Genomic DNA, 17,008 nt, shown 5'->3' with positions numbered 1-17,008 from the left:
GGCACAGAAAGAATTAAAACCAAAATTCTTTTAAAAGCACAGTGTTCCAAACTAGATTTTGTGGTCAGTTCTCAATGTTACACAAAGAGTTGCTACTAGTTTAAATATTTAAGCTGATAATGTAGAAAATGAACAAACTTAATTTAAGCTCTCAATTCATTCTCCTGCAACAGATATCTTACTTTTAAGTTATGAACTTTCCTTATCAAAGTAATGGATTTTTTTACATGTATTTTGTTCATCAACAGCATAATTTGGCATTTTTCCCCAGATACATGCATTCATTACTTTCTCATAGTCCACACAACAAGTGACTTCCTTCAGTCTCATTTGTCTTCCACAACTAGTGCCAGCTACATGATCAGTGTCTAGCTGTTCCCCATCAATATTCCCACAGAATTAACTCATTTCAGCGCAACTTTTTTTCTTTAATACAGCTTTATTGAAATAAAAAAGTTATGTCAACATTCTATCTGTGTTGACCATCTTCATTTTCATTAACCTGTGGGAAGAGAGGGTGGACTGGATGGCTCCAAGCTTGGGATTCCAGACTTGAGCTCTTCCCTTCAACCCATAATGCCCTACTCCCCCCACACTACCTCAGACTGAGTTTGTCCCAAGTAGAGAAACCAAATATTTTTATCCTATAAAAAGACCAATCATCAAAGACCCCGAGAAAAAGATCAGGAGCTCAACTCAAAGGAACAGAGGTTCCTCTGAAAGTCCACCAGGTCTCCCAAAGACTGGAAGGGGGAAGTGGGGAGGGATGGTTAATGAAAATGAAGATGGACAACACAGAAGGAACTTTATGGTAAGACATAACTTCTTTACCTGATGCTGTCATCTTCATTTCCATTAACCTGTGGGACAGAGCCCCCAGCTACCGGAAAACCCCAGGTGGCTCTCATGGAAGGATATTCCAGAGTACAGCAGAGCCAAAGGCACTCCTGCTTCTGGATATAATATCCAACTTATAATGCAAGACAAATGTATGAGGATTTGACCATGTAGCTGCAGCAAAAATATCTTCGATCGAAACCCTGGTTCAGGAGGCTTGAGAAGTCACCATAAGACCTTGTAGAATGAGCTTTAACAGGACCTGGCAAGAGTATGTGTCTGGCCGAATATACAAAGGAAATACAGTCCCTCAACCATCTAGACAGAGTACCCTTCATACTGAATTTTCTTCTCTTTCTCTCAGCAAAGGATACAAATAACTGCTCAGACTTCCTGAAGGATTTGGTTCTGTCTAAGCAGAAACATAACTGTCTATGTACATCCAACAGATGAAGGGTGCCACTCTCCTTTATTCTGATAATTAGAGAAAAAGACAGGAAAATTAACAGACTTTCCCTGGCTACCCTGGGCAAAAAGGACGGATTTGCACATAAACTTACACTGTCTTTGTAGAAAATGAAGTACAGAAATTTAGAGGTAAGAGCTTGAAGTTCTGACAGTCTTTTTGCTGTGGTGATAGCCACTAGAAAAAGGGTCTTCTGTGACAGAAATTTTAAGTCAACTGTAGCTGCTGGCTCAAAAGGAGGCTGAACCAATGCTTGCAGAACCACAGTCAGGTCACATGGAGGGGTAGGGTCTTTGATCGGTGGATAAAGCAGAAAGTACCTCTGAGGAAGGCTTTGCAAAGTTTTGATGATGCCGGGGGGGGGGGGGGGGGGGCTAAATGAAAATTGGAAATAGCTGTGAGCTGGACCTTGACGGTAGAATAGCTATCGCAATCATGGAACAGGTATGCCAGAAAATCCAAAATGACTACAATATGAGCTGTAAAGTAGTCTACCTGCTTCTGCTGTGCCCAAATGAAAAATCGTTTCCATTTACTATTATAAATGAAAACCTAAGGGATGAGATCAGAATCCTTTGGAAAGGGGAAGAAAGCCTGGGACATCTTGCCATCATTGGAGCTGGAGAAACCATGCAGTTAGCTTCAAACCCTGAAGGTTTGGGTGGGGATGCCCTTGATGGGTGGGGGTAAGAAGGTCCGGAACTGGCTTCAACCTCAACAGCTGGCATATCAGATGAGACCAAAGAAAGGTGGACCATGTTTGTTAGGGCAAGAAGGGGGCAATGATGTTCTTCAACTGGAGAGCCTTCTGTAAAAACTTTGGATTAATAGCAGAGGAGGGAAGGCACAGAGAAGACCGGGAGGCCAAGCATGGACTAGAGTGTCTCTGGATGACTGTCCCTGAGGGAGAATCAAGGCAAAGTATCTTCTGGATTTATTTTTGAGAGAGGACGCAAACACATAGCAGTAAAGTTGACCCCATTTCCCAAAGATCAGTTTTGCCATGGTTGGATTTACAGACCACTCATGAGGCATGAGTAACACTCGTCTGAGCCTGTCCGCTAATATGTTGGACTCTCCCGGAATGTGCGTTGCCATCAGAAAGTGGTTGGTAGAAGTCACCTACTGCCACACCCTCACCGTTTCCCCATACAGGGAGTAGGACCTGGTTCTCCCCTGTTTGTTGATGTACCACATCACTGACATATTGTCTGTTTATATAGCAATAGTGCCTGGAGGTAGAAGGCTGTAAAGATCTTGCATCGCTAGAAGAACCATTCTCATGTCCAGTATGTTGTTATGCAAGTTGGTCTCCTGGGGTGTCCTTGCGCCTTGAACTGTCCAACCCAGTTAATGCCTCCCCACCCCAATCTGGGAGGTGTCCATGGTCACTGTGGCATTTGGGGAGGAACGATAACTGGCCAGCCTTGAGAAATGTCAGCAGAATATAGTCACCAAAGCACTGAATCATTGCATACTTGGTAGAGTTTGATGGGGAAACTCAAGGGATCCCTGTGAAGAGACCACTGGGCCGCTAATGTCCATCGCAGGATCTGCATGTGTAGGCATGCAGTGGGTAGAAGAGTTATAGTGGCCACCACAGAGCCCAACGCTCTGAGAATCAAGCTGGTCAGAGTTGTCGGGATGGCCAGAACTTGTCTGACCTGAAGTCTTACATTCGTAATTCTCTCTGTAGTTAAAAAGGCTTGAGATACCCTTATGTCTAGACAGGGTCCATTAAAATCTATAACCTGAACTGGTTGCAGATGAGATTTCTAAATACTGACTGAGATTCCTACAAAAGGGGCCAGATATAAAAGGTAATCCCTGGCCTGGATCAGTAGATGCTTGGCTGATGCAGTCAGAAGCCAGTTGTCCAGATAAGGAAAAATCTGGAAACTTTGCAGCCTGAGGTGTGCTGCCACCACTGCCCAACATTTGGTGAACACCTTGGGGGATGGGGAGAGGCCAAATGGGAGTGATCTGAATTGGTAGTGACTGGCTCCTAGTCTGAAACATAGATATTGCCTGGAGCATCTGTCCATCTTTATGTGGTAGTATGCGTCCTTCGGGTCTACAGAGCACATCCAATCGTTCATCTTCAGAAGAGATAAGAAGGACTGAATCCTGACCATCTTGAACTTAGTGTGCTTTACCAACTTGCTCAAAGTGGTCCAAGTCCAGAATCGTCCGTAAGTCCCCTGTTTTTCTGGGCACTAAAAAGAACCTGGAGTAAACACCAGATCTGATTTGATCGGGGGGGGGGTGGGCTTTTGCTGCTTAGTAGTAGTTCTGTTTCTAAGACATCATCCATCCCTCTGAATCGGTGGAACATCCCAGAGGCAATTTGTTTGGGCATTTCTAAAAAGGGAATGTAGTATCCTCTGGATACGATCCTTAGCACCCAGTGATCATTTGTGATGGCGTGGGCTGCTAGGTGCAATGAGAAGAATCCCTCGACTGCCTCCAGAGGAAGGCAGCCAGGCAACTGTTCAGGAACACTGGAACAATCAATCCAAGAAACTTTCTCGTGACCCTTGGTTTTGCGGACCCCTTTGGCCATGTGTGTGTGGCATCTTCCATTCTGTTTGTCCCCCCTCTGTCCCTGGGGTAAAAATCTCCCTGCACATCCCGAAAAGGACCCCGTGCCTTACGAAACCACTTCTTTTTACTCCCAAACTGGTTCCTACAAAAGGACCTTTGTGGGAAAGAAAAACAGATCCCGATGACAGACAGGGTCTTTCCGTCCTTTTTGCTGCAGGAAGGTGGGTCATGAACCGTAGGCCCAAACCAGGTGGAGCCATCAAAGGGGGCACTGATAAAGGACTATTTGAAGGGCTCTGCAAAGTCACACAGCCTCATCCAGGCATGACACCTTATGGCAATCCCGAAACCGAACGCCCTTGAAGTACCCACGGCAGGGTGGGATATCAGCCTCATGGACATATTAGCCAGTGGTTGGAGGGTGGCCAGCCTGGAAGAAAAGGTCTTCTGTTCCTCCACAGACATGGACCCAGGGGAAGAGCTAATAAGTTCCTTCACCAGATCCCTTTGTAGCTTCATAAAATGGGATAGGTAGTTCAATGCCATCAAGGTAAATGTGGAAGAGGCACAAACTCTTTTCCAAATCTGTCCAATGCGTGCGATTCTCTGTTAGTAGAGTGGACAGAAGAGCTCTCTTGTGCAAGCTCTTTCTTGGTAGCCGCCACGACAACCATAGCATCTACCGGGATACCCTTGGTCCAAAAAGTCTAGTCTGAAGGGGCACTCAAAATCCTGTCTGCCCGTTTGGGGATCGGTTCTACTGTATCTGCCTCCTTCCATGCCCTAGTCAACACCAGCTTGATAAGGGGGTTGGGCAGGGAGGAGACACCCAGGTGGTAGATGGGCCGGACCTGAAAGACTCCGACAGAACCAATTCCTCTGGGGAAGGGTTTTGGGCAGACCAGCCACATCTCTGGCGTAGACAAAGAAAAGGAGTTTTTTTTTAATTTAATTTAATTTTTTTTACTAGAAAGATAGAAAAAGGGATTATGGCATGAGAAAACCTATTAAAAGAGAAACAAAATGCAGAAAACAACTGGCAGTCAAGATAGGGAGTAGAAGAAGAGAAAAGTACAAAAAATTTTAAATGTAAAACTCACACTCGAAAACTTAATGGAGGAGCTTGGAGCCCAGGAACCTCGCTGCTGAACGAACACATGGCAAATAAGATCTGAGGTAGTGTGAGGAAGCAAGAAATTATGGGCAGAAGGGAGGAGCTCATGTCTGGAATCTCAAGCTTGAAGAGCGGCTGGTCGATTCTGAGGGTCGGAACAGAGACCCCTCTTCCCACAGGTTAATGGAAATCAAGATGACAACTTCAGATCATCTTACAAACAGATGGCATTCAAATAAGTAAATACTAAACAAAAGTTAAGGGAAAAAAACAGCAAAAGTATATACTGTTTTGTAAAAGGGTTGCACCCAGGGCAGCAAAGAACAGTTTGCAGTCTTAATGCAGGGCTATATATTTGATTATGACTTAACCTTCCTCATAGATATGGGCTTGAAAAGGCTAAAATGTAACGATGCACAATGCACCACACCTCTCAATGTGGTCAGCTGTACATTTAAACCTTTGCAAGCTCACATCTAAGAGAAACATTAGCTCATAATGAATTATATAGCTCTGCATTAGGATATGGGCTTGCAAGAGCTTAAATGTAAAGATGCATGCATCACCACACCTCTCTCAAGGTGGCCAAATGTACTCTGTCACAGAATGCTGTAGCTAGAAGATTCATCTCAGGGCACTGATTCCTACAAATTCCTTGCAAAGAAAATGAGTTGCTAATCTGCTAATTGCATCTGCCCTTTCCCACAAATGCCTACAGAGACTGCCACTAATTTGGGGATGCTGACAGCATGGCAGTGGGACAAGTGAAATATGTTTTACTTAAAAATGTTCTACCTTCCACTTTATTTACATTCTCTAAAGTACTTCAAAGCCTTTAGCAAACTTTGTCTTCTGCTGCTGTTCTCAAATCAAAATGTGTTTTTAAGCCTCTCCTCAGAAGGATTCTGATGCACTGGCTGCATGACTGTGCACTTGTGTAATTGCACTGAACCACAGATGCCATATTACAATTTCACACCTCTTAAACCAATAATCTAAACCTCCAGCTAACATAAATAACAGCAATGACAAACACCAAACGTTGATCAGTGAAGTCAGTCGCAGTTTTAATCAAACAATTGAGTGCTTTCTTCCAATTAACTACATGGAACTTCATAAGAATAAAGTGACATTTCCTGTGGGGTTAAAATAAACATTTTAAAAATCATTTAATTAATAAGGATTTCTTTAAAATGGAAATTCTTAAACATACAAACCTCCTAAAAAACACTAACATATTTACATTTAGAATAAAAAATAGTTAATATAATTCTGTATTCTCAATAAAATGTCATAAATTAACACATTTCTTCCTTTGTGTTAGTTTATGACTTTGTAGTTCTTAAAATCAACAAAATACTAATTGATATCTTGTCATTAGTGCCTGTCTGGTGTGCAGCATCAAATACCAGTTGCTAGTACAACTCCCGAACCTCTAGGTGGTCTTCCTAATTACCATCCCCAATAACTACTTTTCCAATACAAATAAAGGATTTTTTTGAAATTATGTTACTGTCATTGTTAATATAATACATTGTGTGCATGTCCCAAACTTACCTATTCATTTATTCATACTTGGTGTATTTGTAATCACTTCTGCACCTTTTTCTAGTTATGACTTAAGGTTTTTATCTTCACTAAATACAAATTGAGGAGTACCACCCAACCTTCCTGTTGGTTAAAATGATTCAAACACACACTTCCAATTATTAGTCATCAATCCGTAAATGTCATCTGATCTATTACTACAAGTAAAATCATGGCCGTGGACCTCTTTGATCTGTAGAGGCATGGGATATATACACCAGGATCTCTTAATATTGATTGAAACTTAGTATTTCTGTTACAAACTACTTCACTGCCATCTCTTCAATTGAGCAAACAGGGTAACCACTATCCAGGAACATGCCCTTGAGTATGACCACATGTCATTAACAAAATGTTGGTCATCACATACCAGTCTAGACACTCTGAACATCTGACCTTTTAAGATGTTTCTTTCTGACAGAAATGATTGTTGTTATAATGCTAATCCCTACTAGAATGTTGGTTTTTCTTAAAGATGTTAGATTCATATTTCTGTTCTGTAATGTTTCTGGTAATTGTGACATCCAAAAAAATGCTATTAATTGTTGCCCCTTCTTTTGGGGCAAAAAAGCTCTCAAGTTGGGCACCATAGCTGCTCTTTATTCCCTGTATTCCTTGCACAGGCAGCTGTTACAGAAGGTGCCCTAAAGCTTTGCAGGTGAGATGGGAAGGGGGATCCTTGCCAGAACATCCCATATAACTTAGGCTACTGCAGCAATGATTTAAAATATTCCTAACTAAAATTCTCCATGGAAAATTGTACTACCAGCAGTGATGGTGTGTATGGTCTTTACCTGTGTTTGCAAAATCATGGAGTTGGCATGTATAAGTTCCTGGACGTGAGGTGTTTTCTCCTCTTCAAAAATTTTTTTTCATTGAGAGGAAGGTACCAACTGATGTTTTCATCACGGTGATATTTCATTAAATTTTAACTTGAGAAGAGGTAGGGGAGCCACTGACATTTCTGAAATCATTAGGTAGCTGCTATTAAAATAAAAGTTACGATTAAACTGTCTAGCAGTCAATACAGAGGATTACCAAAAAGTATAGGGTTTGAGTCCTTCCACCTCCATTTGCCTACTGAGCAAGTCACTTAACCAGTGCTCCTGGGTCACCCCTGAAAATGGACACTTGTGTCTGTTGAGTTTTCCCATTAGCAAATGTATTAAAAAAAAAATTAAACTCCGTGTGCCACTCCCTGGAAAAAACACATAAGGCACAATAAGTTTCAGGCAGTCACTCATTCCTTCATATATACTTCAGTGTGTCATGGGGATCCAGAGGTTATCCCAGCAAGTACTGAACATATAGGCAGGGAACTAATCATGGGCAGGAAACTAGTCCACTACAGAATTCATGCAGCTGCTCACTGCACACAAAACAAACAGGGTGATTTAGAGGATGATTGATTCACTTAACAGCATATTACTACTATGTGGAAACAAGCCAAAAGCCATTAGGAAAACCTGTGCAAACTCTATACAGAAGATACTTCAGATAGGAATCAAATCAAACAAGCATGTACTGCCAGGCAGCAGTGCCAAACTGCTATACCATTGTGCTTTCCACCAAATGTTTTAACATGTCAAAATAACAGACATGATCTATATATTTTTGTGGTAAATATCACAGTGCAATGGCTCCATTACAAAGTTTAAGCAAGACACACTTGTCTTCTTTTCTTTAAAAGGCATTTATTTTTGTACTCTTCTAACAACAGGAGTCACATTTCAAGTTCTCTTTTAAACACCTTTATTACATTTTTTTACTTTATAACCAATGACATAAGTTCACAGACAATAACAAAAAAGAAAAACTATAGCAAACATTTTTCATGTTCATGCATTGTACATATGCATTCTACGTGACAAACATTCACTCCAACATTACATAAAATTGCTCAGTTCCTGCCTTCCCTTAAACCTCACTCCTCCTCCTAAACATTATTACGCCTGTATTGTTTCCACAAATTCCATTTATGTCTACGTAGTTTGTTCCACATTCCAAATGTTTTTATCTTGTGTTTCCGTGTACAAACAGAAGCCTGAACAGCTATGTTTAAATCATATGTTTCACTGAGCTACAACACTAAATTAGTCCTAACATCCAAACTGGTCTACACAACCATAGCTTCCAGTGTTGTATTTTATAGCACAGATCCCAAGGACTGGTACGTCACTTTCTACAGTACTACAACTTACCAATACTGCTTGTACAGGATGTATGTTAATCTTCTTTGTCTTCTGTAACTAATAATAATTAGTGCAAATGCTTTGCAGTTTATTATGGCTTGATTAACCTGTTAGATGGACACAGACATTTCCCTGGCAGAAATCACTGGAATTCCTGATAGCCTTGGGGCTTTAGTGCAGCCAAACTCCCTTCTATCTGCAGCACTCACTCAACTAAGGAAAAAAATTCCTGGACACGGAATAAGTCAGAGAGTAACTCTAATCATGTTTCACAAAGTACAGTTGTAGAAGATCTTGCCATAACAGATGATGTCCTACTCCTCAATGCTGCAGTATTCTTTATACTTGGGATGTCGAGGACAGCCAACATAACAAAACCTTTACATCTTCCTGGTGTAGTACGTCAGATGTATGTCCTACGCACAGGGCATAGGGTACATATGTGACATACGGGCATCTAATTTTTAGAACTGAAATGGCCCAGGAGATTCAACCAAGAAAGGAGATAAGGATGCAAGAGAAAACTTCTCGGCAAGCAGTAGGGCAACAGAAAAACAAAAAGGGGGCATGAGGGAGGGACCGAATACCTGCAAAACTAAGAAGTAGGACATTGACTGTTATGGTAAGATCTTACACAATTGTACTATTTCTTTCCTTATCACTGTTGCAGTATTCTTTAGACCTCAGACAGTACAAATGCTACTGTAAAGTATGAAAGGAGGAAGGCAGAGAAGAACCCCTCACAAACCCATGAAAAATCACCCTGGCAAAATCTGCCTTGGCCCTGGAAATCATATCCAACTTATAATGCTTGGTAAAGTGTGGACAGAATACCAGGTATCAGCTTCCAAGATGGATCTAGTATCCAGACCCTTGAAAAAAGCATCAGGGGAGGCTACTGCCCTGGTAGAATGAGCATGAACCAGAAAGGAAATCTGCTTGCCATGAAAAGCATAACAAAAGGAAATGGTCTTAGAGATCCAGGAGTAAATGGTTTGCTTAGACACTGCCAAACCCATTTCCTGGCATGAAGGGAAATAAAAAGTGTTCAAATTTTCTGATGCATTTTGTCTTATCAAAATAATATCTGAGCTGTCTATGTAAATCCAAGGTATTTAATACCTTCTCACTAGAAGACGGTGGAGATGGAAAAAAGGAGGAAAGATGAATAGACCGACTCAAGGACAAATCATTAACCACCTTGGGCGTAAAAGAAGTATTAGTATGAATAAGCATCCAGTCATTGTGAAAAAAAAGGAGGAACTGTCATGAGGGCTGGAGTTCATAAACTCAGCAGACATAACAGCCATCAACAATACAGTCTTCCAAGTACAATGTTGCAGGGGAGAAGAAAAGGCAGGCTCAAAAGTAGACTAAATCAATGTTTCAAGAACAAAATTAAGGTCCCAAGAAAGAGAAATAGGCTTCCTTGAAGGCATGATATGAAGGATGCCTTTAAGGAATTGTTTGACTTCCAAACCAGAAGCCAAAGGTGGACTCAAAGGCAGACAGACAGAAATGGCAGAAAAATGAGCTTTAAAAGAATATGCCAAACTAGTAGCATAGCTACCCCACAGAAAAAGGTTCTTTGTCCTGTCTGAGACATCAGACAGAAAAGCTCTTCCATTTAGCCACACAGGATTTTCTAGCAATGGGTTTTCTGGATGTCTGCAAAACCCAAAGCACGGCATCAGAAAATTAGTGCCTGAAAGAAATCAAAACCATATCACCCAAAGTGTCAGCTGAAGTGTAGACATGTGAGAATGAATGAGAGACACCTTGTCTTCATTGAGAAGCTCCAGCCTGTGAAGTAACCTGTGATGACTGCCCTGGCCAGGTGAAAAAGAAGGGGAAAAACAGTGCTGTCTGGGCCAAAAGGGAGTAACCAATAAGATTTTGGGTGTGTCCCACATGATCTTATGCAAGACGCTAGGAAGCAGAGGAATAGAAAGATAAGCATACAGGAGAGTCCCCCTTTCAAGAAAAAGACATGGTGTCTACTTTCCAAGCCAGCTGACTTGGAACACTGGAACACAACCGAGGAAGTTATCCCTTCAGAGGGGAGGCAAAAAGATCTACTTGAGGAGTACCCCAACAATGGACAATATCCAGAAATACCTCTCTGTGAAGCAACCATTGGAAAGGATGTGCCCTGGACTTGCTCAGAAGGGTTGCAATCTGCCTGAAGAACCACGCAGTGGTGAGTTGCAAAATCCGAAACCTGAAGAGCCAGCCTGCAAAGAAGTTACGACTCTCTGCCCCCCACTTACACTGTTGATGTAGCACATGACTGCGGTATTGTCTGCAAAAACCTTTAGAGGACCTGGGAACCCAAAGGGAGTAAAAGGCATGAAGAGATACGATTAGAGCCTTCATCTCTGATACTGATGTGATCAGACATCTGTTAATGGGACCAAAGACCCTGAACTTTCAAGTTGGTGGTGGAAGCTTCCTAACCTCGATCAGGAGCATGTGTTTACAGGTCTCAAGTAGAAAGAGGAACCTGAAAAGGCATACTTGTACTTAGTGTGATCTGCTGAATCTACCAGTGCACTTTGAGTTTGAGACAGGGGAGAAGAGGGACTGGAAATGCCAGGGTGGCAGTGCTGTGGCCAAACCATCTTGAGAGCCCACTGAAATTTCCTCATGTGGAGTTTGGCAAAAGAAACCATGGGAACAGTGGATGCCATGAATCCCAGGGCTGGGAAAAAATTCCCTTGGAGGAAGAACTGGAAGAGGAAGAAGAGACTCAAAATAAGCAGTCAAAGAGAGGAAGTTGGGAGGCAGAAGAAAAGCCAACATTGGAATGGTCTGAATCCTGTAGCCCAAAAGCACTTGGTCCTGAGAAGAATTCAGCATGGGCATGAGATTAAGAGTGTATTCCACACTGAGCAGGAGAAGCATAGTGAAGTGCAGATTATGAAGCAGGAGCTGCTGAGAGGGTGCCTAAATTAGAAAATCATCCACGTAACAGAACACTTGAATTCCCTGAAGTCTGCAGAAAGCTACCACAGGGGCCAGACACTTGGTAAACACTCTTGAAACTGCAGAAAGAACAAAAGGCAAAGAAGAGAGCTGATAATGAGAGGAAGAAACAGAGAAACGTAGACATTTCCTGAACAGAGGGTGAACAGGAAAATGGGGGTAAGGATCCTTCAAATTCAGGGAAACCAGAAAAGCCTGGGGAAGCAAATGACAGAAAAGGGTCTGAAGAGACTACGTCTTGAAGGAAGAAACCTTGAGAGAGGTGTTGGTCTAGAATGGGTCTCCAAGATCCCTCCTTCTTGGGAACCAGAAACATTCTGGAATAAAAATCTGTTTCCTGCTGAGACAAGGGGATGGTTCCTTGGTCCACAGATCCCACAGCAACAGAGGAAAATGAGGAAACTAGCAAGGAAGTGGCAGGGGTAGACCACAAATAGACAAAGGGACTTCCAAGCTATAAAATAACTATGCTGGATGATGGAGAGAACCCAGGCATCTGTGGTTATCTGTAGACAGACAGGGAAGGCAAGCATTAGCCTAAGGGATAGATGAATGGCGAAGAGGGGGGGTGGCAGGATGTGAGATAGAGGCAGAATTACTAAGAAAATAAGATTTTGGGCATCTAGAACTCTGAGTGGGTTTATCTGGAAAATCCATTTAGAAACCCTCTTACTTCTAGCAGGCTGTCTAAGCTGCCTACAGACAAAAGATGATTTTAAATTGGTACAAAAGAAACAATAAGTTGCTTGAAGTCCTACATACCTTTGCCCTTATACTGCAGGGTATTAAACAATTCTGCAACAGCAGTGCCAAAAAGACTCTGGTTGTCTAAGGGAGAAGCTAAAAGTTTGGCCTTAATGTCCTCAAGTAAAGCCTGCAGGGGCAACCAGAAATATCTCCTCATAACAGAACTGGATGCAGCTGCCCTTGAAGAGGCATCAGCTGCACTACAGCTGAATTTAATGGAAGGGTGAGCTACCAGAAAAGCAGAATTTAGGAGAGAGAGAACAAAAGTCTTACTGTAATAATCTGGCATGTCAATTAACAACCCCCCAGCTGGGAGAGAAGACCAGGACATATTTAGTCATGTGGATCTGATAATAAAGGCTCTAAAAGCCAAAATACCAGAAGCATACACTTTTTTCCATATCTTTCCAAAGCACTGCTGTCTTTGTCAGAAGATAGAATCTTGTAAGAGGAAAGCAGTTTGGATGGCTTATCTATGGACATGAAAAGAGCAGCAGGATCAGATGGTGGACTTATATATTATTTGCAATCCTCAGATCCTCAGGTACTATATAAAATCTGTCTAGCTTCTTATGGGCCGAAGGTTGACAATCAGGACCCTGGGAAGCTGCTGTAAGTGTCCAACAGGGCTGCTAAGACTGGAGGGCTTGTAGAAGGTTGGGGTGAGATCATCTGCAAGTGTTCATAATACCTCTTCTGAACCTCTGATATTTGGGAACTATCCCACTTAAAGTGTTTTATCATATGGACCACTGTATCCCCAAATAATTCTTCAAAAGGAGATTCAGGGGACAAATAATATTCTTCATCAGACCCTAAAGCCAAAGAAGAATGTATTTGCGAGGAATATAATACGGATTCTTCATCAGAGTCCAACTCCTCATCAGAAACCCTAGGTCACTTTGATGGGGTGGATGACCATGGCAGGAACAGTAGCAGTGACATACAATCCATGTGTGGGTTTCAGAGCCATGAGGGCATTAAACAGCCCTTGAGTCAAGTCATGCCACTTTTTGTGCTACAGTAGTCACATGTTTAGTTTTCTGTTTCTTTTTTAAAGGAGCATCTGCCTTAACAAATCAAGGAGGTTCAGACCCCTGCCTAGATTTAATGGTGGTACTAGGCACCTCTTCCCTAAATAAATTTTGGGAATCCCCCTAGGCCCTTCAGATACAATTAGCCATCATTCCCCCTTTACATCTCTACCAGTGAAGTGTGAGTAGGCCACTTCATGTTAGCCTCCAACAGTTTTGCGGCAGAGGAAACAGCTTCAGCACTGGCCGGTCCTTGGGTTCTTCGTCCAACCTGGGGAGATATCCAGTGATGATGTGTCAGCAGATTCATTATGCGCTTTTTTTCTTTTCTTAAGAGGTGGCAGAACTTTGGGGAGGATGGATTTGGCCATGGTGCCCTGGGTCAACAAACACGGTTTTTCCAGGCAAATAGAAAGGGAACAGAAATGGCTGCAGAGTGTCTTAGAGACAAACGCCTGACAGATGTCTGGTTGTGCATAGCACCTAAACAAAAAATACACTTCTCATGTCTGCCTTTATGGGGACTTTGCCTGCCACACTCACATTTCCCATTCCTGGATGACATGAAAACAAGCTAGGAGGAGGAAAAAAGAAAGGAAGGAACCCCACTGTGGCACTTATATTTAGAAGGCTTAGTAGATGAACCAGCTCAGTGAACAGTGCAAAGACTGAATTCAGAAGTAGCATTCAGGCTGGTATCAAAGAAGTTCTGAGGATTAGGCAGTCGTATGTCACATATGTAGCTTATGCCTTACAAGTCGGACAAATGTCTGAGGTACAATGCTGCGAAGGTGTAAAGGCTTTGGTATGCTGGCCGGATGTCAGGCTGTCCTTGGCAGGATATCCCACGTATAAAGAACAATGCAACAGTGGTAAGGAAGGACATCTTGGGTTGTGATAAATAACATTTCAACATTCAGTAAAATGCTGCACTGCTTTATTTAATCCAAAATATTAACTGAGAAAACAACCCAACTAGTAAACAAATGGATCTTGTGTGCTTCCAAATGTGACTGCTTAACTTATTAGATTACTTGTGTAAAAATGCTGACTGCAAAAATTTGCACAGCACAAGTTCCAGTCATGGAAAAAGAACAATAACTATGGTGGAACAATTTGTGAGATAAGGTCCTGGATGTTGGAACTATTGCATAAAACTGGTCCTAAAGCCACTGCTGTAACTAAAGTTGATATGTCATATCTCTTTAGTACACTGAAAATAAAACAAACATTAAAAATACATGGAAGACTACTTCAACATGACCTTGCAGAGTTATTTTCTTACATGCTAATAACTATGCATTTGCCACGTATATATGTAACCTGCATGATGCCTTGCTCACTTCCTGGGTCCCCCTCATAACAGGTTACTGAACTAGTGCGACCTACCATGGTATCAAAATGTAATGCATAAAACATATTTAATATGCAAAGTTATATACTTTATGCTGAGTAATGTTTATGCTTACACTGTTTCAAAGTAAATGCATCAACTCCTGCTAAAAATAATGTGAACAATGTAGCATCAAAACCACCTATGGTGATGCTAGTGGGAAACCATAACGTGCCACGTTAGTACACTATCCAAAGAATGCCCATGGGAATGCTGTCAAACTGTAAAGGAGTATCTGATTACATGCACCAAAAGCATCTCAGTGTTCCCCTGTTAAAATGCACTTCCACATAAGAAGAAAATCTCACCAGTACCCTTCTGTGATCCTTTCCTTCTTTTCAAAGCCTTCTGAAGGATATCTTTCATGGAAACATTCATGTTGTCCACCTGAATTAGAGAGAATCCATGAGCTGCATTTCTAAACATACAAACAGGAAGAGAGAAGGAAATGGTTAATAAATGTATGTAGCCAAGTGGTGTCCCAATAAATTATCTTGGTGCACATGCACAATGCTCAAACTAACTACAAAAAAATTTTAAAATGGTTACATTACAGGATTTTTGCATATAAAATGAACTAAACACATTTGCTCTAAACTTTGCACATTGGTGCTTCTCTCTATAGATCGTAAAGGCAGTAATACCACATACAGTTGAAGGAAACTGCTGTATCCTATACGACTGAATTTAAAAAAAAGTTGATAATGAGATAATTTTAGAAGTGTTCCATACTACAACCACACAGCAGCATTGAAACGAAATACAGTTACGAATTTATTCCACAAATCATTTTGTGTAAATTCCAAGGACTGCTTATTAAAATAATACTGCTATTTGATACTAAAGCTATTTAGTATTGTAGCCTGACTGTTATAAGGTCCTGATAATGGACTCATAAAATACATATTCAGGTGAGCACACATTTATGTGATTATTACATTTTCAAGAGCATCCTGAAGATCGCTTATCAGGCTGTCCCTAGTATAACAGATTTTCTCAGCCATGGTCACTTAACTGTGCATGCATGCATTCTGACTTCTAAACGGTATGCCACATAGCTTATGAATCATTTTAACTCGGGCTATTACATATCCAGCAGACTATCCAGAGGTTAAATAAAGGATCCTGAGACAGAACTTGCTACATCTGGAGTCAATTCACATATCACATAAGGAATCTTACTGTGTATAAAAGTTATTTTTAAAGATGTGCATTGGCCCTGCTTCATCTCCCACCCCGACAACTTTCTGCACTATGTGGAAAAAATTCACCAGGTCTAGAATATGTAGCATATACCAGGGAGTGGCAAAATGTCTGCATTGCTATCTTGGCTTCAGGTCTCAAGGAAGGAGGCTACAAACACAATTAACTGCTAAAGAAATTGGGAGAAAGGCATTCCTGACTCTGGGGAAGTTTAGGTTTTACAAAGGTTGTTTTAAAACACCAACAAGCGAATGTACATAACATCTGAAGAGCTATTGGCATCAGCAGACAACTAGATTCAGCTAGCAAGTGGCAAGAACTAATTTATTATCTTTAATATTTGATGACAGAGTTCTTCCCTGTCCCCGGATCTCCAGCAACTTAAAAAGCTGTAAGCTCCTGTAAAAGTAGTTGGATATTCTTGGGCAGCAGATCACTCCTCCGTAACAAAGCCTACTAGTGGCTTTACTAGGCAGCTTTTATTTTTGTTTTTGCTTACTTTTTGTCTCCCGCAACTGATATTAGAGGAACATGGTGCCTCTCCTTGTTCAACAGGACTACCTAGCCCCTGGCCTTTCCTGAATAAGCTCCAATTGAGGGCTGGGGAGAGTGAGGGGGATCAACGTGCCAGGAGGTCCATGTCATATTGTTGCATACATACTGGGAGTACATTTGTCTTGGTACTATCCCTTCTGCTGTGCATGTCCCATAACACCCTGTAGGTGGGGCTTGCAACTGCAGACAACAATGAACCACTCCTCATTTCCACAATGATGCTGGCAAGCTGATCCACCCACCCTCGAGAAGCACTAACCAATTGTTTTGCCTGCCAATACTGGAGAAATGTAATCAGTTTTATACCCTTGCATGTGCCCCTCCCTCCTTGCCATCAGGATGGACATGCCC

At 41.7% G+C, this 17,008-nt stretch overlaps 1 protein-coding gene across 1 annotated transcript in view; it reads right to left on the bottom strand.

Annotated features, from left to right (window-relative positions):
* The window catches only part of MAPKAP1 (MAPK associated protein 1), a gene marked incomplete in the record, with an annotated part of 2,444,893 nt that overhangs the window by 1,105,082 nt on the left and 1,322,803 nt on the right, over positions 1-17,008 (bottom strand). Inside the window, 1 exon segment of the mRNA XM_044057947.1 lies at positions 15,208-15,317. Coding sequence (XP_043913882.1) covers positions 15,208-15,317 — 110 coding nt within the window.

Source organism: Protopterus annectens, chromosome 16.part0, assembly GCF_019279795.1.
Source record: "Protopterus annectens isolate FY-2018-M chromosome 16.part0, PAN1.0, whole genome shotgun sequence".
NCBI lineage: Eukaryota > Metazoa > Chordata > Ceratodontiformes > Protopteridae > Protopterus > Protopterus annectens.
Note: the sequence above shows the minus strand (reverse complement) of the source record. Positions and strands in the feature narration are given on the sequence as shown.